This window comes from Mercenaria mercenaria, chromosome 19 (genome assembly GCF_021730395.1).
Source record: "Mercenaria mercenaria strain notata chromosome 19, MADL_Memer_1, whole genome shotgun sequence".
In the NCBI taxonomy this organism is placed as follows: Eukaryota; Metazoa; Mollusca; class Bivalvia; order Venerida; family Veneridae; genus Mercenaria; species Mercenaria mercenaria.
This window is the reverse complement of record NC_069379.1, coordinates 37,480,180-37,503,634: the sequence shown is the minus strand read 5'-3', so window position 1 is coordinate 37,503,634 and position 23,455 is coordinate 37,480,180. Positions and strand designations below refer to the sequence as shown.

At 34.3% G+C, this 23,455-nt stretch overlaps 2 protein-coding genes across 8 annotated transcripts in view; one reads left to right on the top strand and one right to left on the bottom strand.

Moving 5' to 3' along the window:
• The window catches only part of LOC123542771 (kinesin-like protein KIF23), a 43,810-nt gene extending 23,270 nt beyond the window's left edge, over nt 1-20,540 (bottom strand). For both annotated transcript variants that reach the window (XM_045328762.2, XM_045328761.2), the window contains exons 1-4: nt 20,389-20,540; nt 14,252-14,321; nt 1,188-1,280; nt 484-628 (exon numbers count right to left, since the gene is read on the bottom strand). In XM_045328762.2, the coding sequence (XP_045184697.2) occupies nt 484-628; nt 1,188-1,280; nt 14,252-14,321; nt 20,389-20,408 (328 nt within the window). In that variant the 5' untranslated portion in view covers nt 20,409-20,540. The remainder of the gene's footprint in view (nt 1-483; nt 629-1,187; nt 1,281-14,251; nt 14,322-20,388) is intronic.
• The window catches only part of LOC123542772 (uncharacterized), a 56,767-nt gene continuing 39,935 nt past the window's right edge, over nt 6,624-23,455 (top strand). Inside the window, exon 1 of one of the 6 annotated variants that reach the window (XM_053531420.1) lies at nt 6,624-6,825. The gene's annotated coding sequence lies outside the window, so the exon portion shown is untranslated. Of the gene's footprint in view, nt 6,826-13,726; nt 13,876-23,455 lie in introns of those variants that run through there. The other 5 variants (XM_053531417.1, XM_045328767.2, XM_045328764.2 and 2 more) reach the window with 5 other exon arrangements.

The following is a 23,455-nucleotide window of genomic DNA, read 5'->3' as shown; positions in this document are numbered from 1 at the left end:
TAAAAAACAAAACAGCACTTGAGCAGAAAAAAAATGTTTCTTTAAAATTTAACTGTTTCATTTTATCATTTCTATAAAAAAATTATCATTCTGGTTTGACCCCATGATTAAATCCATAGTGACACATTTGAATCATGTTTGTCAATAAACCAAACCACCGCTCACATGGAGGATAGACCTATACTGGGACCAAATAAACACATTTCAACCCCTCAGAAAGAAATCTGAATGAACAAATCATGAAGTTAACCCTTACCCTGCTAAATTTTTATAATGAACTTGTCCATCTTTCAATTTGGACAGTACCATTAACTGTTAAAAGGGGTGCTTACAAAAAAGATACGGACAGAATGGCGAACAGTGCAGATCATGATCAGACTGCACGTATATGCAGGCTGATCATGATCTACACTGGTCACAAAGGCAGAATCAATTGTGTCCAGCATGGTAAGGGTTAAACTACCAGAGACAAACGGAACCAACCATTTTTCCCGTGCACCAGGTCATCAATAAGAGGGTAGGCAACATGGTCAAACACTGCCTTCTGTGACGTATACTCGTCAAATACATGCTGGAATTTGTATTGGATCTCTTTTAGCTGTCCTGTACGTGCAAATGCCAGCGTATTCTGAAAAGATAAAATTCTTAAAAGTAAAACCACTCCAAGCGCTTGGATTTTGTTTAAAATGTGCCTACCTCCTAGATTTTACAGATTCATATTAATGTGATACTTAACCTTCAAAACATGGTCTGGAAATAATGACAGATCTATCGATTGAAGATTTCACTTCACAGCCTATTTTACTCTTCACAGCTGAAGTCAGAATGTTTCTACTATAAATTATTTAAGTTTGTTTTGGGTTCAATGCCATTTTTCAGCAGTTTCAGCTTTGTAACAGTGGGCAGTTAACGTAATCAGTGTTCCTGGATTCTATGCCAGTACTAAACTGTTCTCAGCAAGTAACTGCCAACTTTTCCTCATGAATCAGTGGTGGAGGACGAATGATTTCAGACACAATGTCATTTATCAAATTATCATGGAGAACATGTGCCTTGCTTGAAAATCGAACACACAACTCCACACTTCACAGATCTCACTCTTCCTACTGAGCTAAGCAGACGGGCACTTCTACTTTACAGCCGACAAACTAGGTACTGTACAATTTATACATATGTAGGTGACCTACCTCTGAGGAGAGAAGTTTCACTGTATCATTACTGACCACTGTCAAACACACAGCATCTCCAGGGTTATCCAATGGTCGTACTCGACAGTATACCTGCAAACATAAAGCAAAACTGAATTCAAGATAAAATACCGTGAAACGACGATCGCTGACTAGAATGCCAAGACAGACTTGAAGAACTTGTGTGTTTTCTATACATTTGAGGCCTGTACTGGTTCTTCCCAGGAAAGACTGCTTCGCGTGTACCGGTGCTGTACACAGGGCACGTTAAAGAACCAGACTGTCTATTTGAAAAGAGCTAGGCTAAGTTAGCCGGACAGGCCTGTATCTAAAAAGGATTTCTCTCTATCTGTTCTCAGGGCTTTATCACACTGTCCCTCTGGTCAGAGCGTTCTGTGTCTGTACTAGTGTGGCTGCGTTTGCTATATGTAAAGTGCCTTTGAACGTGTTTATCATGAAAAGGGCGCCTATATAAATCTGGTATAATAATAATTTGCTATTTCTGTATAGCCCAAAACCCTAGGTACTTCCAAGTATTTAGCTCATACAGGGTTTTCATTATTAACCGACTGCCGACTGAATCCATCGGTTAGAATCGGCTGTGAATCGGTTGTTTTTACAGGAGTTTCAAAAATACCGTTTTAATACGATCTGTTTACATCGGGCCCTGGGGCGGCTAACTCGAAACTTACGATTAAGGTAACACTAAGGTAACGCTATTTCGATAACTCAAAGCATACCTTAACAACCTCGTATGTTCAGTCCGACTTAAGATACCATAAATGTAAAGAGCTGTCTGTTGACAGCATGCTCGACTATTCGAAACATTGATAGAAGTATAGGGTCAAAATATTACTAGAGATTTTGCAGACAAAAGAACAAGGAGCTGAATTCAAACAAGAGCACCGCCTTGCGGGTGCTGACGCTCATCTGATTTTTTTTGTGTAATAGAAATATTGTCCTACCCATGATTTTCTAAGTCCAAAAAGGACCATCATTCTTGCAAAAAGCAGGATAGAGTTATGTTTCTTGATGTACAGTGTCCACTTATGATGGTGAAAAACTGTTGCAAGTTTTAAAGCAATAGCTTTGATAGTTTATGAGAAAAGTTGACTTAAACATAATACTCAACCAAGAAAATGATTTTCTAAGTCCAAAATGGGCAATAATTATTGCAAAAAGCAGGATGGAGTTATGTTGCTTGCTGTACAGGGTCAGCTTATGACGGTGAACAAGTGTTGCAAGTTTCAAAGCAATAGCTTTGATAGTTTAAGAGAAAAAGTTGACCTAAACATAAAACTTAACCAAGAATTCTGATATTTTCTAAGTCCAAAAGGGGCCATAAATCTTGCAAAAAGCAGGACGGAGTTATGTTTCTTACTGTACAGGGTCAACTTATGATGGTGAACAAGTATTGCAAGTTTTAAAGCAATAGCTTTGATAGTTTAAGATAAAAGCTGACCTAAACATAAAACTTAACCAAGAAAACTGATTTTCTAAGTCCAAAAGGGGTAATAAATCTTGCAAAAAGCAAGATGGAGTTATGTTTCTTGATGTACAGGGTCTGCTTATGATGGTGAACAAGTATTCCAAGTTTCAAAGCAATAGCTTTGATAGTTTAGGAGAAAAGTTGACCTAAACACAAAACTTAACCAAGAAATCTGATATTTTCTAAGTCCAAAAGGGGCCATAAATCTTGCAAAAAGCAAAATGGAGTTATGTTTCTTGCTATACAGGGTCAGCTTATGATGGTGAACAAGTATTCCAAGTTTCAAAGCAATAGCTTTGATAGTTTAGGAGAAAAGCTGACCTAAACATAAAACTTAACCAGGCAACGCCGACGCCGACAACCGCTCAAGTGATGACAATAACTCATCATTTTTTTTTCAAAAAATCAGATGAGCTAAAAACGCTTGATGCCCCCGGTGGCGTCCTTGTCGATACAAAGCAACCTAAGTCCAAAACGAGGTCAAGGTCAATGTCAAACTGAGATCAGGTGATGTTTGAAGATGAGGAATGGTCACAGGTTAGGTATTAGTATCAATTCATTCTTGTAAGCGGTATTGATGCTAGACGAAATGGTCCCATTAAAATGGTTACCAAAGAGATGGCCCATATAAAGCAACCTAAGTCCAAAATGAGGTCAAGGTCAAACTGAGGTCAGGTGATGTCTGAAGATGAGGAATGGTTACAGGTTACATCTGTATTAGTATCAATTCATTCTTGTAAGCGGTACTGATGCTAGACGAAACGGTCCCATTTGGTTAACCAAGAGATAACCATGAAAAATATGGCCTTAAAGAGGTCACAAGCTTTTTCTATTATTTGACCTACTGACCTAGTTTTTGAAGGCACGTGACCCAGTTTCGAACTTGACCTAGATATTATCAAGGTGAACATTCTGACCAATTTTCATGAAGATCTTGTGAAATATATGGCCTCTAGAGAGGTCACAAGGTTTTTCTATCTTTAGACCTACTGACCTAGTTTTTGACCGCATGTGACCCAGTTTCAAACATGACCTATATATCATCAAGGTGAACATTCTGATCAATTTTTATGCAGATCCAATGAAAAATAAGGCCTCTAAAGAGGTTACAAGGTTTTTCTATTATTTAACCTACTGACCTAGTTTTGGACCGGACATAACCCAGTTTCGAACTTGACCTAGATATCATCAAGATAAACATTCTGACCAATTTTCATGCAGATCCCATGAAAAATATGACCTCCAGAGAGGTCACAAGGATTTTCTATTATTTGACCTACTGACCTAGTTTTTGATGGCACGTGACCCAGTTTTGAACTTGACCTAGATATCAAGGTGAACATTCAGACCAATTTTCATGAAGATCTTGTGAAAAATATGGCCTCTAGAGAGGTCACAAGGTTTTTCTATTTTTAGACCTACTGACCTAGTTTTTGATCGCACGTGACTCAGTTCGAACTTGACCGAGATATCATCAAGGTGAACATTCTGACCAATTTTCATAAAGACCCCATGAAAAATGTGACCTCCAGAGTGGTCACAAGCAAAAGTTTACACACGGACGGACAGACGACGGACGCTGCGCAATCACAAAAGCTCACCTTGTCACTTTGTGACAGGTGCGCTAAAAAGGGGCAGTAACTCTAGAACCTATGAAGGAAAGCCGGTTTTCGAAAGGAACTGGGATCTTATTGCGACTTAACTTATATGTAAGTGTGGTAAAATCAAATATAAAATGTCACTTCTATCATGTTCACAAGGTAAAAATTAACAAATTTTGGCTCTTTCAGGGGTCAACCAGGGGCTATAACTCTGGAACCTTTAATTGGATCTGACAGATTCATCATGAAATCCAAGATTTATTGTTGTTAAAGATATTTTACAAGTTTGTATCAAATCAAACCATAAATGAAGTCTCTATATGACTGCAAAAACCAAAATAGCAAATTTTGGCCCTTTAAGGGGCCATAACTATGGAACCCATGAAGGGATCTGGCCAGTTTTCGGAAGGATCCGAGATATTATGACAATACAAGTTGTGTGCAAGTTTGATTAAAGTAAATTGTAAAATGTGGTCTCTATCGTGTTCACAAAAAAATAGCAAATTTTGGCCCTTTAAGTGGCTATAACTCTGGAACCTATGATGGGATCTGGCCAGTTTTCGAAAGAAACCGAGATATTATGCCAATACAAGTTGTGTGCAAGTTTGATTAAAGTTGATTGCAAAATGTGGTCTCTATCGTGTTCACAAGCCAAAAACAGCAAATTTTGGCCCTTTAAGGGGCCATTACTCTAGAACCCATGATTGGATCTGGCCAGTTTTCGCAAGTAACCGAGATATTATGCCAATACAAGTTGTGTGCAAGTTTGATTAAAGTTGATTGCAAAATGTGGTCTCTATCGTGTTCACAAGAAATTGTGGACAGACGACGACGGACGGACGACCACAAAAGCTCACCCTGTCACTACGTCATGACAGTTGAGCTAAAAAAGAGATTCAATAAATAAAATTTGTAGGCTAAGGGGATGAGATGTAAGATAAAATGAAGATTCAGACTTTTTGCACACATTTAATGTTGAACTGTGATAGAGGTATATAGTACATCTTGCCTTAGTGGTCACCTACAAGTATTAATTAAGCAGCCACTTGCCTAAGTAGCCAATCTAGAAACTTCCCAAACTGACGTTTATATTGTTCAAATGAAAAGTGCTAAGACATTGTTTTGATTTAATTATGGGCAACATCTTTGACCCTCATTCTTGGCTGATAATACAATACTACTGAAGAGGGAAGATCACGGGGGTTTTTTTTGGCCGTTTTTATAGCCGTTATTGGGCTACATTCCCAATGCCAATAGTATGTTTTTTTTCCCAAAATGAGTGCAAAAATTCCCAATCTACGTTCTGGAAAAAAAAGAAAAATCAAAATTGCACAAAAATTGACCAAATTATGGACAATTTTGTAATGGCAGTATGTTAAAGAGGTTGTACAATGTGAAACAAACTTGTGTATGAGAAAGTGCTTAAACAAATCCTTACTATATCCCATGGGACTAAATATTTCCCAATCTGGAATATTTATGCGTCAAAATTCCCAATTTTGGGGGTAAAGGCTATGTTCCCAAAACAGCAAAAAAAACCCTGGATCAAAGTTTATACTGGTATCTACAATATATGACATAATTTATTTGAGACAGACATTATGGATATATTTAAAGCTTTAAGACCTAGAGTGTACTACACGAATATACTTTTTTTAGTATGATAAATATATAAATATTTATTCTTATAAAATACTCCTACAATTCTGAAGCAATGGTATATGTAAATGTGTAACAAGAATATATCATTAGGTTCAACACATCTAACCGAACAAGTTTTGCTATTGTTTGTTTAAATTGTAAATTTGAGTAATTTAAATCTATAATTTATATCAAAGAATTTGATGGGAAACTTAATCCTCCACTCTTCTTGGAATAAAAGTAGATATACATACATCTCCAGCTGATATATGACGTTGTTTTTTTCCCTAGCAATCTTTTGAATTTCTATACATTTACAGTATTAAGGTTTCTGTCTGTTAATATAATCCAAATGTACTTATTGAGAGTTTTTTCTCTCATTTTGTTTAACAATGCAATGACACTGCAACTTATGTTCATATTACCAAGTAATGAGATCCAAGCAACTAAAAAGACATTGCGGCATTCATTTCGCTATTTAAATTTAAAAGCGGTTTCATCGGACCATTTTTCCGTAGTATTGTAGGCACTTTTTGCATTTAGCAGTGTTTAGATTATGGTGCAAATGTATCTAATAACATACTATATGTCATTCTAATACAGAAAACTTTTTTGAAACTTGATTCAGTATTATATATCTGGTAAATCTTTTGAAGATTACTAAAATTTCTTTACTGACCTGTCTGAATCATGAAAGGATATACCAGTATCAAATTATGTTAACCTGTCATCCACATTTTGTAATAATGGTAAAACGTTTGTTAATATAAATCTACATTTGATCACGGTAAGCATTTACAGTGAAAGTTTTATAAAAGTGTGTGTCTACAATAGAAATTATTACATGAATGACAGTTGTGAAATATTTTCTGAACTGTAGGACTAGGAGTACCAAAATCTGCATTAGGCAAGTACATTTATTTTGACCGTATCCCAGAGTTTCAGATATATGCATATGCAACAGAAATGTTTTATCAATCACTGAACTAGCTAACAAATTACATTAAAAAGTGGAACACTTTAACTGAACGACTGAAACGTCGAGATCTGATATTTCCTCAAACATGTCCTCGTAAGCAGGAATCCAAAATAGATGTGTTAATCACACAGCAAAATATATGACATATAAGACTGAAGAAAGTATCACTATTATACTGACTGAAAATATTCAATATTCTATACATGTTGGGATTTTAAAAAAATATGTTTTGATGAACACCGGAAGGTTTATACCATCAATTCAAAAAGTGACTTGCATGTTTGAGGTCATTTGAAGTTCTTTGCAAATATTCATTAATACTTGTATCTCTATGTTCTTTTAACTTAATAAAATGCCATTGCTCAATACTTGTATTAAGGTTGATATGATAGTTGCCTCGCAGGCAGACGAAAAAAAAACACAGATATTTTTAAGGAAATTACCTCTATATCGATTTAAAAAAAACACAGGAATGGGAAAAGCTGGATTATAAATGAACAAAAGCACCGCCTTGAGGGTGCTGACGCTCATCTGATTTTTTGTATAATAGAAATATTGTCCTACCCATGATTTTCAAATTCTAAAAAGGGCCATCATTCTTGCAAAAAGCAGTATAGAGTTACGTTTATTGATGTACAGCATCCGCTTATGATGGTGAAAAACTGTTGCAAGTTTTAAAGCAATAGCTTTGACAGTTTATGAGAAAAGTTGACTTAAACATAATACTTAACCAAGACAAGAGCACCGCCTTGCGGGTGCTGACGCTCATCTGATTTTTTTGTATAATAGAAATATTGTCCTACCCATGATTTTCTAAGTCTAAAAAGGGCCATCATTCTTGCAAAAAGCAGGATAGAGTTATGTTTCTTGATGTACAGTGTCCACTTATGATGGTGAAAAACTGTTGCAAGTTTTAAAGCAATAGCTTTGATAGTTTATGAGAAAAGTTGACCTAAACATAATATTCAACCAAGAAAATGATTTTTCTAAGTCCAAAAGGGGCAATAATTATTGCAAAAAGCAGGATGGAGTTATGCTGCTGTCTGTACAGGGTCAGCTTATGATGGTGAACAAGAGTTGCAAGTTTTAAAGCAATAGCTTTGATAGTTTAAGAGAAAAAGTTGACCTAAACATAAAACTTAACCAAGAAATCTGGTATTTTCTAAGTCCAAAAGGGGCCATAAATCTTGCAAAAAGCAGGATGGAGTTATGTTTCTTGCTGTACAGGGTCAGCTTATGATGGTGAACAAGTGTTGCAAGTTTTAAACCAATAGCTTTGATAGTTTAGGATAAAAGCTGACCTAAACATAAAACTTAACCAAGAAAACTGATTTTCTAAGTCCAAAAGGGGCAATAATTCTTGCAAAAAGCAAGATGGAGTTATATTTCTTGATGTACAGCAGCGATTTTTTTCCTTCTTTAATAGGGTCCGTAAAACGGACCCTTTCCCAATTGAAAATAATGACCATTTTTCCCAATTTCAGACCAAATTATTCCCAAAAATGACCTACAAACATTTTTGAAACGGCTGCTGTCCCGACATCGTGAAATTCGCCGATTATAGAAAATATGTTCTGAATTTTAATCGAGTGTTCGCTAATTTTGACCAAAGGGCAAATACTCGATTAAAATTCAGAACACGTTCTCTGTCATCACAAGTGCGAATTTAATCAATCGCACCATGCATTGTTTTCAGTAACCGGTTTCCACGATCTTTTTCTGTAGAACCAGTGACAAACTGTGCGAACAATGAGTCACAACAGCAAATATAATGTTCAAAGGCTAACAAAATCCAAACTTGCTGGCTGCAAAAGCCTTGTGGAGTTCAGATTCTCACAAGCATCTTCACAGCCTGTTCTGACTGAGGAAACGTCCGTTGAATCGTCAAAATCGGTGTCGTTTCCATGTCAGAGTCAGGAGAACTTTTGTGTATCTCTGGCTGAATTTGTGCCAGAGTGTGTGCCTTTAGAACAACCATCGTTATCTCAGAGTCAGGCCACTGTATCATGTTGTGATGATCAGAACACCTGTAGTGTAACTCAATTAGATCCAGGAAAGGGTTTATTGTAATTTTGTATGTTACACAAAATTCCCAATTAGGATGAAAACGACGCTATTTTTCCCAAATCGTCTGGACACGGACGCTTTCCCAAAATGGCAAAAAAAAATCACTGTACAGGGTCTGCTTATGATGGTGAACAAGTATTCCAAGTTTCAAAGCAATAGCTTTGATAGTTCAGGAGAAAAGTTGACCTAAACATAAAACTTAACCAAGAAATCTGATATTTTCTAAGTACAAAAGGGGCCATAAATCTTGCAAAAAGCAAGATGGAGTCATGTTTCTTGCTTTACAGGGTCAGCTTATGATGGTGAACAAGTATTCCAAGTTTCAAAGTAATAGCTTTGATAGTTTAGGAGAAAAGCTGACCTAAACATAAAACTTAACCAGGCAACGCCGACGCCGACAACCGCTCAAGTGATGACAATAACTCATCATTTTTTTCAAAAAATCAGATGAGCTAAAAATGATTTTCTAAGTCCAAAAGGGGCAATAATTCTTGCAAAAAGCAAGATGGAGTTATGTTGCTTGCTGTACAGGGTCAGCTTATGATGGTGAACAAGTGTTGCAAGTTTTAAAGCAATAGCTTTGATAGTTTAGGAGAAAAGCTGACCTAAACATAAAACTTAACCAGGCAACGCCGACGCCGCTAATCATTTTTTTTCAAAAAATCAGATGAGCTAAAAATTAATCAGAGAGTAAAACAAAACTTAATTTCTTCAATTTTCTATCTATTTACGATATATATGAGGCACCAATTTTTCTACCTTAAGATACGGCATTACTTGAGGTATCTCGTATCTTACTGGAAGATTGAGTTAATTAACAAGAGCTGTCCGTATGACAGCCAAGCTCGACTATTCGAAATATTGTCCCAGAAGCAGGAAAATATTACCCAAAAAGGTTAAATATCAAAAGAGTTTTAAGTTCAAAAGGGGGAATAATTTGACCAAAATGCATATCAGTTATGGGACTTGCTGCTATCAACTAGTTTTATAACCCTGAAGGCACATGTGAAGTTTCAATTCAATATCTGCATTAGTTTTGGAGATAGAAACTTGCATGTAAAACTTTAACCAGAATTTTCAAAGTCCAAAAGGGGGCATAATTTGCCCAAAATTAGTAATTGATCTAGAAAGAGAAAAATAAGTTTCAAATCTATATGCCTTTTAGTAATAGCTGCATGTACTTGCACGCAAAATTTTAACCAGAATTTGCTAAGTCCAAAAGGGGACATAATTTGGCCAAAATAACGGTCAGAGTTAATGACTTGCTGCTATCAACTAGTTTTATAACCCCTAAGGCACATGTGAAGTTTCAAATCAATATCTGCATTAGTTTTGGAGATAATAACTTGCATGTAAAACTTTAACCAAAATTTTCCAAGTCTAAAAGGGGGCATAATTTGCTCAAAAAACATGTCAGAGTTATGGGACTTGATCCAGTGAGGTTGGTAATTGATCTAGAAAAAGAAAAAAATAAGTTTCAAATCTACATGCCTTTTAGAAATAGCTGTATGTACTTGCATGCAAAACTTTAACCAGAATTTTTTAAGTCCAAAAGGGGGCATAATTTGGCCAAAATGAAAGTCAGAGTTATGGGACTTGCTGCTATCAACTAGTTTTATAACCTTGAAGACACATGTGAAGTTTCAAATCAATATCTGCATTAGTTTTGGAGATAGTAACTTGCATGTAAAACTTTAACCAAAATTTTCTAAGTCCAAAAGGGAGCATAATTTGCTCAAAATACATGTCAGAGTTATGGGACTTGACCCAGAGATTGGTAATTGACCTAGAAAAAGAAAAAATAAGTTTCAAAGCTATATGCCTTTAATTGAAGGCTGTATGTACTTGCATGCAAAAACTTAACCAAGGTGTGACGCCGACACCAGGGTGAGTAGAATAGCTAGACTATTCTTTGAATAGTCAAGCTAAAAACATCCCTACGAGCAAGAAAAGACGACGTTACGACCACCTTAGGACTTAAGGGACCTTTGAGTTAGTCACCCCAGATTGCTTGTTTCTCAGAAATTATCCCTTGATACAAATAATAATGAAAACCCTGCTTGCAACATCAAGTGATCAGGTTAAATCTGTATTAGTATCAATTCATTCTTTTCAGTGGTATTGATGCTAGACGAAACGGTCCCATTTGGTTAACCAAGAGATGGCCCATATAAAGCAACCTAAGTCCAAAATGAGGTCAAGGTCAAACTAAGGTCAGGTGATGTCTGAAGATGAGGAATTGTCTAGGTTACATCTGCATTAGTTTCAAGTCATTCTAGTAAGGGGTACTGATGCTAGATGAAACGGTCCCATTTGGTTAACCTCGTACGGACGGACGGACAGGACAATCATTATATGGGTGGTTTTCAAAATAATGAAGCTTTTTCTTCTCTCTCACCTTACTTTAATTCAGTTTAGTTTTAGAATGTGTTTTGGAGCAAATTATATCCAAATCAATGTAATCAATAAGTGTTTGCAATTTTATCTTGATGGCTCAAGCAGTTTTAAAGTTATATTAAATTATATAGCCAATTTTGTCCCCTGTGCACCCAAAAAAGTGTGACATTTTACATGAAGTATAGTTTTCAACTGTGGTTTACTTTTTAAAATCATGCTTTATTGTTACAGCTTTGACTTTTTTATGTAACTTAAACTCTGCACATTTAAATAAAATACTTCTTTTTCATTACATACATCTTATTGTTACCAAGATTTCACATCTTGTGATGGAACCCCTTTCACAAAAAATAGTGAAAAAAATACTAAATTAAAATGTTGAACACTACAATTTCATAACCTTATTACTTTTCTAAAGTCTTAATGTTTTTCTAAGATCTTTATCCTTTCAGCTGTGATGACACAGTATGATTTTTTTCTTTAATAAATCTACTTTCTCAGAAACTTGATGAATTTCTATACACCTAAAAATGTCCCCTGTGCACCTTTTCAGTTGTTAAGTGTCAGATTTCTTTTATTCTTTAAATAAAATGGGATTTTACTTTATTTTCCTTGAAAGGGAGTTACAATAGATACAAAAGCAGCGTTCAACTTCACATATTACAGACTGTTAAATATTCACAAAGCCAAAAGTGATGTCCCCTGTGCACCCTGTTTTTACAAATATCAATTATCATAGCATTTCAGTAATTTGTGGTGGCAGTTCTATATTCTTAGCAGTGTGAATGCAAAATTTAGGCATTACTTGACAATTTAGCATTATATAAGAAACCCTGGACAATTTAAAATTCATTGTTTGCATTTTTTTCTGAAGTTGCCAATTTTCAAGTTTAAAAGTCGAAACATCAATTTTATTGCTTCTTAAGCTCTTAAGTTTACCTACATATATAAATGTTCACTAGTAAATATTGTGTAGTTAAAAGAATTTTACTTACCATTAACATATTCTATGAATAAATATTTTGACACAATTTGTCCCCTGTGCACCCTTTTTAGCAAAATTAAAAAGTATGTATGAATTTTACTATTCCGTTTTATCATGCATGGCATTTTGTCATTTTTCTACTCTGAATAAGCAGTTCATGTAAACTAAATGATTTCAATGTGTTAGTTATGTTTAAAGTCACTTATTTTTCATTTAAAGCATTACATTCTGTTGAATTTTCATGTTTTTGTAGTGAAAATTTTCAATTTTGTAGTTATTTTGTGGAATAAACTAATTTTTTTAATAGCATTTGTCTAAAGTTGATTATCATTAGTCTTTTTATGAATAGAAAACTAATAATGGATGAATATTACACTGATCTTCAGTATGTGTCCCCTGTGCATATGTAAAATAACTCAATTTTGAGTTGACAATTCTAGAAATTAGAATTACTGGACATTCTTGAAATTTTGCATGTAGTTTATAAACATGCAAAATGTGAGAAAAAAATAGGTTTAATAATTATATGTTAGTTATATTGCATTCAGCAACAACTTTTCTAGGTAAAGTTTTATTTTCATGTCAGATTTGTGCAGAAAGGGTGATTTTAAAAACCAATGTCCACAAACATATGAATAAATAAGTTTCAAACCATACACATACACCCATTACTTATCATTTATGTTGAAAAAAAATACTGTTATACATATTTCCTTGTCATAAAACCATGCAACATTTTTCATCCATCTTACTGGAAATTCACTGAACTTTCGAATTAAAGGCAGAAATATTTTCTAATTGGCATTTCTCAACACTTTCCTAAAGTTATTTCCTTCAACTTTGAAGTATTTGCTATCATAAAAAATTGGTGACCACCATAAAAAATGAGTTTGAATTTTTAACCCCTATGTCACACTTTTGCTTCATTATTTTGAAAACCACCCATATGCCTCCCGCATCAGTAGATGCTGGGGGCATAAAAATGATTTTAAAGCACATTGTCTCATGTTTTAAAATTAATACTACAGTTTACATTATCATGTACGTCTAGAAAGGGTTTTTAGGGAATTTTTGTCAGAAATAGGGGAAAATAACATACTTTTTGGACAGGGGAATGGGGCCGAATTTCATCCCCAAAAACGGCCTAAAAATCACTGTATTACATAAAATATAATTGCAATGGTATAAAATTAGAATGCTTTCTTTTTACTTATTTAAATTAATTTATTTAATTAACTATAAGTTTAAATTTACTTACAAAATTATATTTCGAAGGCTAAGCAAGAAATTAAATCTATTTAAAAAAGAACAAGATACAATATTTTCGTGCTCAGCCCTCCAATTGCACAGTCTAGTTTTGAAAAAGTTTACAATTACAAAATGATTAACCTTGCTATATTAATTTTAATTCTACACTTCTAGCTTGTAAGTTCAAGCTTTCTGAAGAAGATTTCTCACACTGTCAGCTTGGGAACAAAATGTAAATGAACTAGACAAGTTACAGAGAAGTGGATGGTTTGAACTATAAGGTAGGCTGTTTTTTATCTCTGGGATTTTGTGGCAGATTTTCAAACAAAAACAGAGTTTTCATTATGTAAATTGCTTGGGGATTATCTATGACTTTCAGACATTAGCTACCTGGTAACCATCCTGGGTACAGAGAACAATATCCCAGCCTATGGCATCATAGCACCACTTCAAGATATGTTATTATTTAAGTGTAACAAATTCAATGCAGAAACAAATGCTGATGAATCTTATTGAGATGCACTGGGTTCAACAAAAAAAAAGAAGCTAATTTTCAATGTAAAATGGTACACTTTCAATGGTCGCTTTTGAAATGCGCTGCAACTGCAAATCAGCATTACCGGTTGACAACAGTGGTATTTCAAAACAAGCTATTACCTCAACTGGTTCGACAACGTCAGAGGTACTTCCTCCTGTCTTGCCTCTCTTTCTTGGTGTCTTGCCTCTCCTGTAAAGAGAAAATGATATTAAAACAACTATTTAAATCAACAAGAATTATAGTAACTTTTTGGGTCAAATATATTTCCCAAATAATAGTCCATACAAATACTGGTCGAAATGTGCTAAATTTAAGTAAGGTTGGGAAGTCAGTTTTAAGGTTCTGATATAGACCATAAAATGGTTGTAGCTAAAAACTACCTTTGTTGTTACAAACTGTTTACCAATTCAGTGCATGTACCATCTAAAGAAAATAATAACAAAATGAATGTTACATCTTCATTAGTATCAAGTCATTCTAGTAAGGGGTATTGATGCTCGACGAAACGGCCCCATTTGGTTAACCTCGTACAGACGGACGGACAAACGGACAGGACGATCACTATATGCCTCCCGCATCAGAAGATGCCAGGGGCATAAAAACCAAATCAGTCCAATGTCATATCACATTGATGGTACATAAGGTATCATGCAGCTAAAATAAATGGTTTTGAAAGCTGGAATTTCCAGAATTAATGAATATTTTGACTTGTTAAAAATGTTTTAGTAGAAATTTTGTTTTGTATTTTCTAGAGTAAGGATCTCTATATTTCAGCACAATTTTGCAATGTTGGGCGGTTAAAACTGCCCCTGGTTTTAACCAGCGGTTTTAACCGGTTAAAACCGCCCCGGTCAATACTCCCTGAAGTGGTCAATACTGGTCGATTGGTCAATACTGGTCAATTAGTCAATACTGGCTGTTAAGATATTTTGCAGAGTTTATGAACAATTAAAATAATGACTGTTAAGAGCATTTGGGGCCTGATGAAGGTATTTGCATGCATTATATTTAGTTCAAGCAACCAAATTAATACTCCCAAATTAGTCAAAAGTGGTCAGTTTGTCAGTACTGGTTGATACTGATCATTAGACTGCTAATTTAACTGAACTTCATTTGTAGAAAGTATTTTATAAACTGTAGCAGTTATTAAAAGTGTTTGATTCACAAGTGATAAATCTAATTATTTTTATTGGTATTTAATTCAATGAAAAATTGCTGCCTACAACTGGACCCTTTCACTGAAGTGGTTTAATTGTGTTTTGATAGCAAGTGTCACATAGCCTAATTGACACCATGTCTTACAATATACAATAGATTATAAATATGTTGCAGGCCTGTCCATCTAGTTACTAATAGCTGTCATGATCAATAATCCCATTGTATTAATGAGATGCTTGAACATGGTAACTTTATCTAAAAAATTAGTTATGCAATCAAAGTATTTAAATGACCAGTATTGACCACTATATGTGTTGATCAAGGATACTGTGTATGACCAAAATTTGAATTGACCAGTACTGTCCATTTCAATGAGTGTAACTTATAGTAATATATTTTTTTTAATTAATTTAAAATAAAGGCTATACTTTTAGGTGATAAAAGCATTTAATAAACTAGTATTGACCACTGACTAGTCTAAGTATATTGTCCAGAACTGAGCCTGACCAGGGCACATTGCCAAGGACCAAAACTGAATCGACCAGTATTGACCACTCATTCACTATATTTTTTAACAAACAAAATTATATATTATTCAGATTGCTTTATCATTTTTACAGTACTGTTACAGCTTGTTCTAATCTGTGAATGTGCATTATGTTAAAGTGTTGAATTAACCAGTATTGACCACCCAAGAGTGACCAAAATATTGAATCGACCAGTATTGACCGGTATTGACCAGTATTTACCGGTTTTAACCAGTATTGACCGCCAGCCCGGTCAATACTCATATTGACCGGCTTTTTGCCAACATTGCAATTTTGTGCATAAATTAGGCACAAATGTTGTGAATGTGATTGTGAATACTACTGGGGCATTTTAAAATGGAGGTGTCTAAGGGTTACAAATCATTTTTAAGGTATTGTGGATTAATTTAGTCTTCAATTTTCCAAATGAAAAATGTCGCACTAGTTTTAAAAATAATCACTAAAAGCTTCAAATATATCTGTAGCTGGAATTTGGAACATACAATAATGCAGTGGAACATATCAATTTTTTGCTGCCAAGACACTTCACAAATGATAAACAATTACTGGTCTATTAGACTAAATTTTCCTCTAATTACTGGATCTTTATGTACACTGAAGGAAATCTAGTATTTATCTCTGCTCTTTCTGTGTCAGATGAAACAAAATTCCACAAAATGAAAGTTAAATACTATAATCTCTAGGTATTTGGATAAAATTCCAGCATAAACAGGCATTGTGTGCCTTTTCCCACAGGTACTACCTTAGCCTGGAAAATTATCAATTTACTAATCACATAAGCGGTGTTTTAACTCTCAAGATGTAGAAAGCCAAGAATTTTCAGACTTCAGGAAAGTTGGAAAAAATGGCCAGACATGCGGTCCAATGTTGGGCGGTTTTAACCGGTTAAACCCGCCCCGGTCAATACTCCCTGAAGTGGTCAATACCGGTCAATACTGGTCGATTGGTCAAAACTGGTCAATTAGTCAATACTGTCTTTTAAGATATTTTGCAAAGTTTGCAAACAATTAAATTATGACTGTTTTAGAGCATTTGGGACTTGATTATGGTGAATGTAGGCATTAGTATTTAGTTAAAACAACCTAATCAGTACTCCTAAATTGGTCAGAAGTGATCGGTTGGTCAATAATATTTGAAAATTTTTACTGGTCATTAAACAAATTCTGTTAGATTAGATTGCAAAGATATATTATGTTTCTACAAAAATATCACAGTAATTGGAAAAAAACTGCTAATTTAACTGAACTTAATTTGTAGAAAGTACATGTATTTCATAAACTATAGCAGTAAGCGTTTCACTGAAAAGTGAAAAATCTAATTAATTTTAGTTGTATAAATAATTCAATGCAAAATTACTTTAAACATCTGAACCATTTCATGAAAATGGTTTGTGTTTTGATAGCAATTGTCGCATTGCCTAATTGACCCCATGTGCTACAATATAAATATGATCTGGTCACTAATTATTTGTCATGATTAATAACCCCACTGTACCATTCAATGCTTGAACATGGTAACTTTATTTTAAAAATAATTAATGCAATCACAGTATTCAATTGACCAGTATTCACCACTACATGTACTGATAAGGGATATTGCATAGGACCAAAATTTGAATTGACCAGTACTGTCCATTTCAATGAGTGTAATTTATAGTAATAAAATTTTAATTTATTTAAAATCAAGGCTAACTGTAAGAAGATAAAAGCATTAATAATAATAAACTAGTATTGACCAGTCTAAGTATATTGTCCAAAATGGAGCCTGACCAGGACACATTGCCAAGGACCAAAATTGAATCGACCAGTATTGACCACTATACTTTTTTATGAACAAAACTTTATATAATTCAAATTGCTTTATTATTTTTATATTACTATTACAGCCTGTGCTAATCTGTTAATGTACATTATGTAAAAGTGTTGAATATACCAGTATTGACCAACCAAGAGTGACCATAGTATTGAATCGACCAGTATTGACCGTTATTGACCAGTATTGACCGGTTTTAACCAGTATTGACCGCCGGCCCGGTCAATACTCATATTGACCGGCTTTTTGCCAACATTGATGCGGTCCAGCAATGCCTAAAAATCTGCCGGACCGAAAAACAATAAGACGGACAAAAAAAATGTCAGTGCACCAAATATGTTGCTTTTCTCCATCATATACAAGCCAGGTATGATTTTATGTTCGGTCAACCCTCCATTTTTTTTGACATTTTTTCTTTTCACTACGACTGCTGGGGCGTTAATTTTTGTTTCTTCCCCGGTTCTGCCCCGACATATTATGTTAGTGACACCATTTTGATGTGTTGTCCGAGATATTGTGGTTCTCATGGTACGATAAGTTCCGGTCAGTAGGACTGCATCTGGATTAAGAAACAGCGGACTGCATCAAATTTTTCTGGTCATGTCCATCAGAACTACGACTTTCCGGAAGTCTGATTTTTCCACAGCTCCGAGTCTACAAACTGCATAACCACTGACTTCAATTTGAGAATTTGAGAACTTTCAATGAAATGCTGTTTGTATTAATATTTTTATAGCATTGTTATATAAAACTTGCTTATTTGTGGATCGGATACCTTAAGATTATACATAAATTCTGAAGATATCACTGTTTTTCAAATTTTCAAGACTCACTGTGACTAATTTTGTCAGACACAATGTTATTGTTTATTAGGGGTGGGCGATATACTGCGGTAGACCGGTTATTGCTATGTTTTTTCCGACGATACGATATTGCGATATGATTTTCGAATACTGGTTATTTTATAACATTAAGTAACACTAACGTAAACCAAGAAGATTCACAAAAAATCCTTTTCTTGCCAGCACGATTCAACTTTGTTTTCATTTTTCTCCTTTCATTTCCGGTGCAGGTAGCAGACTGGTTTACAGCTATTTTACGGACACAATTCCACATAATAAAACCAATAAGAAAATCTAGATAAATATAATTTTGTATTTGTCAGCGACTCATTAGCAATTTTTCTATCAACTAAAATTTATTATTCATACAACAGCTATACCACTTTCCTTGTTTATAATCGGTGAATTGAGCAACCTGTGTTATATGATTGTATCCGTAAACCGAATGTAGTGCTGCACAATAAACTAAATAAATTTTGACGCAGTCTTCTTTCGCTTTTGAATATCCGGTAAACGGCGTCATAGCAACTCCCCATAATCTAGTTAAAACTTTTATTTTTCTGTTTACTGGTATTTTTATTTATTGAGAAGGTCAAGCAAACACTCGTGTTGTTGATACTCATTTTTAATTGAATAAATTTGAAAAAAAAAAAAACAGTATGATTCGTCATGTTTTTGTTCATTAAATAACTGGTACAATGTATCGCAGTATATTGCAATATCCACATACAATATTGCAATATATCGCAATACCAATTTTCGTGGCAATACCCACCCCTATTATTTATATTGTTTTTCAAATTTTCAAGACTCACTGACTGATTTTGTCAGAAGCAATATCATTTATATAAGCATATGAATTCAAAATCATAAATTTACATAATGCTGGACCTTGACTTCCATTTTATAAATTATACAGTCAGATTGTTTTATATTTGTGACGGGCAGTCTAACCGTCAAAACTTCTGTTTGAGCCAAAATTGTGTCCTCTAGTGTTAACAGTCAAATTGTTGACAACGGAAGACTGACGACGGACGGACACAGGGCGATCACTAAAGCTCGCCTTTGAGCACTTTGTGCTCAGAAGCTAAAAAAAGAAAATCCTCCTTGTTAGTTGGATCATTTTTTAAGCAAAAAATTCTTAAAACAAATGAAAACTTATGTATATTCTTAGAAAGAAAAAAACAATTTATCATATTTTAATTTTTTTTTTCAAAAGTATATTTAAAAAGGGTGGGGCGGGGGTGCGAAAAAGGGGGACGAAATGACCAATTTGACATCGCCGAGGGGGACGAAATGACCAAATCAGGGACGAGTTGACTGTAAATCAAACTTACATGTATCGAAACGTGATTCGATTCCTCATTGATTTATGTAAAAATTATCAAATAATATCGGAAATCACAGATTTTCTGGTGATTTAAACCTATGTATGTACTGTACATGATTAACGTTTAGCGATAAAACCAATAACTTTACATGTCTGTGTACTGTGATTTATCCTCCATTATTTTGGTCCTTCAAAGTTTGACGTTTAGATTGCCCCGTCACAAATATAAAACAATCTGAACGTCAAATTATTGTGACTACTCAGCCCTTTATGGTTGAAGATTGCAACAGCGTATCGCCCCCTGCAAACTGCATGCTCTACAATACCTGGCCACTGTTACCCACACTTTCAAATTTACCTCATCGCCCATGTTGTATTTTGGTGATAAAACATCTCAGTGTAGGACTCGAACCTAACACCCCAAATAAAAAATCTGTCTATAACTACAAAAGCTAAATTATCTGTACCCCACCCGCCGATCAAAAACTGCGAGTTTGGTAAAATCATGCGAAATGAAAACATATTTGATTAAAAAAATTGAACAAAAGGAAAAAAAAAAGATATACTGAGGTCTCATTGGTGGCATATCGCTCTTTAAATTCGAAGAATTTGACTTCTGGATTGTTTTTGTTTTGTTTCTATTCCTCTTGTCTTCTTTCGAATTTCGTGCTTTACATTCCTGTAAGCCAATCAAATTGCGTTTTACTGAAACTGCTGTTATTTGGAACACCTTTGCTCTAATCCGTTACCGCCAAAGGAAGGTCGACAACTCGTACAAGGCAAATTATTTGTACTTACCCAATTCGTACCAGTGTTAAAAAAATAACACAGATTCGGTCTTAAAAGGCAAACCAATTTTAAGGCAATAGTTTCAGAAAATGCTTTTTAAATTGTAATATCTTCACTGAAATATTTCGGTCCAGCATCAAGGGAAATCCTAATTTGTCTGATATTCAAATTATTTGTTCAAAGTCGACAAGAATATTAAAATAACAATATGACAGAGGCTCTAACGTCTAAGAGTTTTTTTGACGGAGTTTTTTTTTTTTACAAAAGTGTATATACAATAAATAAAAGTCTACTGTTAAGTTAGATATAGGATAAAAAGAACATGCTATTTTAACATGCAAAATGTAAGCAAGCTGCATTATTTGATCGCATAGCGGATGTAAATTATAATAATAATAACAACAACGAAACAGACAGAGCGTACGATCTGATAATGTTAAAATAGTTTTTTCCTATAAAAAGATATTAAAACATCTAGTACAAAAACAAAGAATAACAGGGCATATACATGAACGCATATACATTCACTTTAAATAGGCCAATTATAAATTAAAGTGTTACTCAAACAAAGTGAGCTTTATAGTGGACATAGTGGTGGGATCTTGAAAATTTAAGTACTATATCTAAATTTTGGACGAAGATTACTGTGTATTTGGGATGGGAATTTGAAATCGAGTGATTTATGCTATATATACTTGTATAAATATTTCATATTTTTATTAGACTGTAGGGATAACCGCAGCATGTTCTTTTTGCGTTACAACGTCAACAGAAGCCAAAGGGATTGGTTGCGACCGAGCACGAACAATGTACTGCTCGCCGAATTCTATGATTCTATGAATTTGCAACTGTTTCTTTCAGGAACATATTTAGTTTGTATAAACTGACTGTTTTCTTTTGCACAATTTCTATCAGATGCACAAAAATCTGTTCTAAATGTGTCACAGTTTTTTACAGCGCATTTCCCTCAAAATATACAACAAGCTATACTAGATGTATCATTAATTTCTCCTAGCTATACCACATTGTATATATCATCACAGTTTCTACAGTACACTTACGCCTCATACTCCGTACTAGATGTATTATTAATTTCTTCTAGCTATACCACATTGTATATATCATCACAGTTTCTACAATACACTTATGCCTCATACTCCGTACTAGATGTATTATTAATTTCTTCTAGCTATACCACATTGTATATATCATCACAGTTTCTACAATACACTTATGCCTCATACTCCGTACTAGATGTATTATTAATTTCTCCTAGCTATACCACATTGTATATATCATCACAGTTTCTACAACACACTTATGCCTCATACATGATACTCCGTACTAGATGTATTATTAATTACTCCTAGCTATACCACATTGTATATATCATCACAGTTTCTACAATACACGCATGCCTCATACTCCGTACTAGATGTATTATTAATTTCTCCTAGCTATACCACATTGTATATATCATCACAGTTTCTACAATACACTTATGCCTCATACTCCGTACTAGATGTATTATTAATTTCTCCTAGCTATACCACATTGTATATATCATCACAGTTTCTACAATACACGCATGCCTCATACTCCGTACTAGATGTATTATTAATTTCTCCTAGCTATACCACATTGTATATATCATCACAGTTTCTACAATACACACATGCCTTATACTCCGTACTAGATGTATTATTAATTTCTCCTAGCTATACCACATTGTATATATCATCACAGTTTCTACAATACACGCATGCCTCATACATGATACTCCGTACTAGATGTATTATTAATTTCTCCTAGCTATACCACATTGTATATATCATCACAGTTTCTACAATACACGCATGCCTCATACTCCGTACTAGATGTATTATTAATTTCTCCTAGCTATACCACATTGTATATATCATCACAGTTTCTACAATACACACATGCCTCATACTCCGTACTAGATGTATTATTAATTTCTCCTAGCTATACCACATTGTATATATCATCACAGTTTCTACAATACACACATGCCTCATACTCCGTACTAGATGTATTATTAATTTCTCCTAGCTATACCACATTGTATATATCATCACAGTTTCTACAATACACGCATGCCTCATACTCCGTACTAGATGTATTATTAATTTCTCCTAGCTATACCACATTGTATATATCATCACAGTTTCTACAATACACGCATGCCTCATACATGATACTCCGTACTAGATGTATTATTAATTTCTTCTAGCTATACCACATTGTATATATCATCACAGTTTCTACAACACACTTATGCCTCATACATGATACTCCGTACTAGATGTATTATTAATTTCTCCTAGCTATACCACATTGTATATATCATCACAGTTTCTACAATACACTTATGCCTCATACTCCGTACTAGATGTATTATTAATTTCTCCTAGCTATACCACATTGTATATATCATCACAGTTTCTACAACACACTTATGCCTCATACATGATACTCCGTACTGATGTATTATTAATTTCTCCTAGCTATACCACATTGTATATATCATCACAGTTTCTACAATACACGCATGCCTCATACTCCGTACTAGATGTATTATTAATTTCTCCTAGCTATACCACATTGTATATATCATCACAGTTTCTACAACACACTTATGCCTCATACATGATACTCCGTACTAGATGTATTATTAATTTCTCCTAGCTATACCACATTGTATATATCATCACAGTTTCTACAATACACGCATGCCTCATACTCCGTACTAGATGTATTATTAATTTCTCCTAGCTATACCACATTGTATATATCATCACAGTTTCTACAACACACTTATGC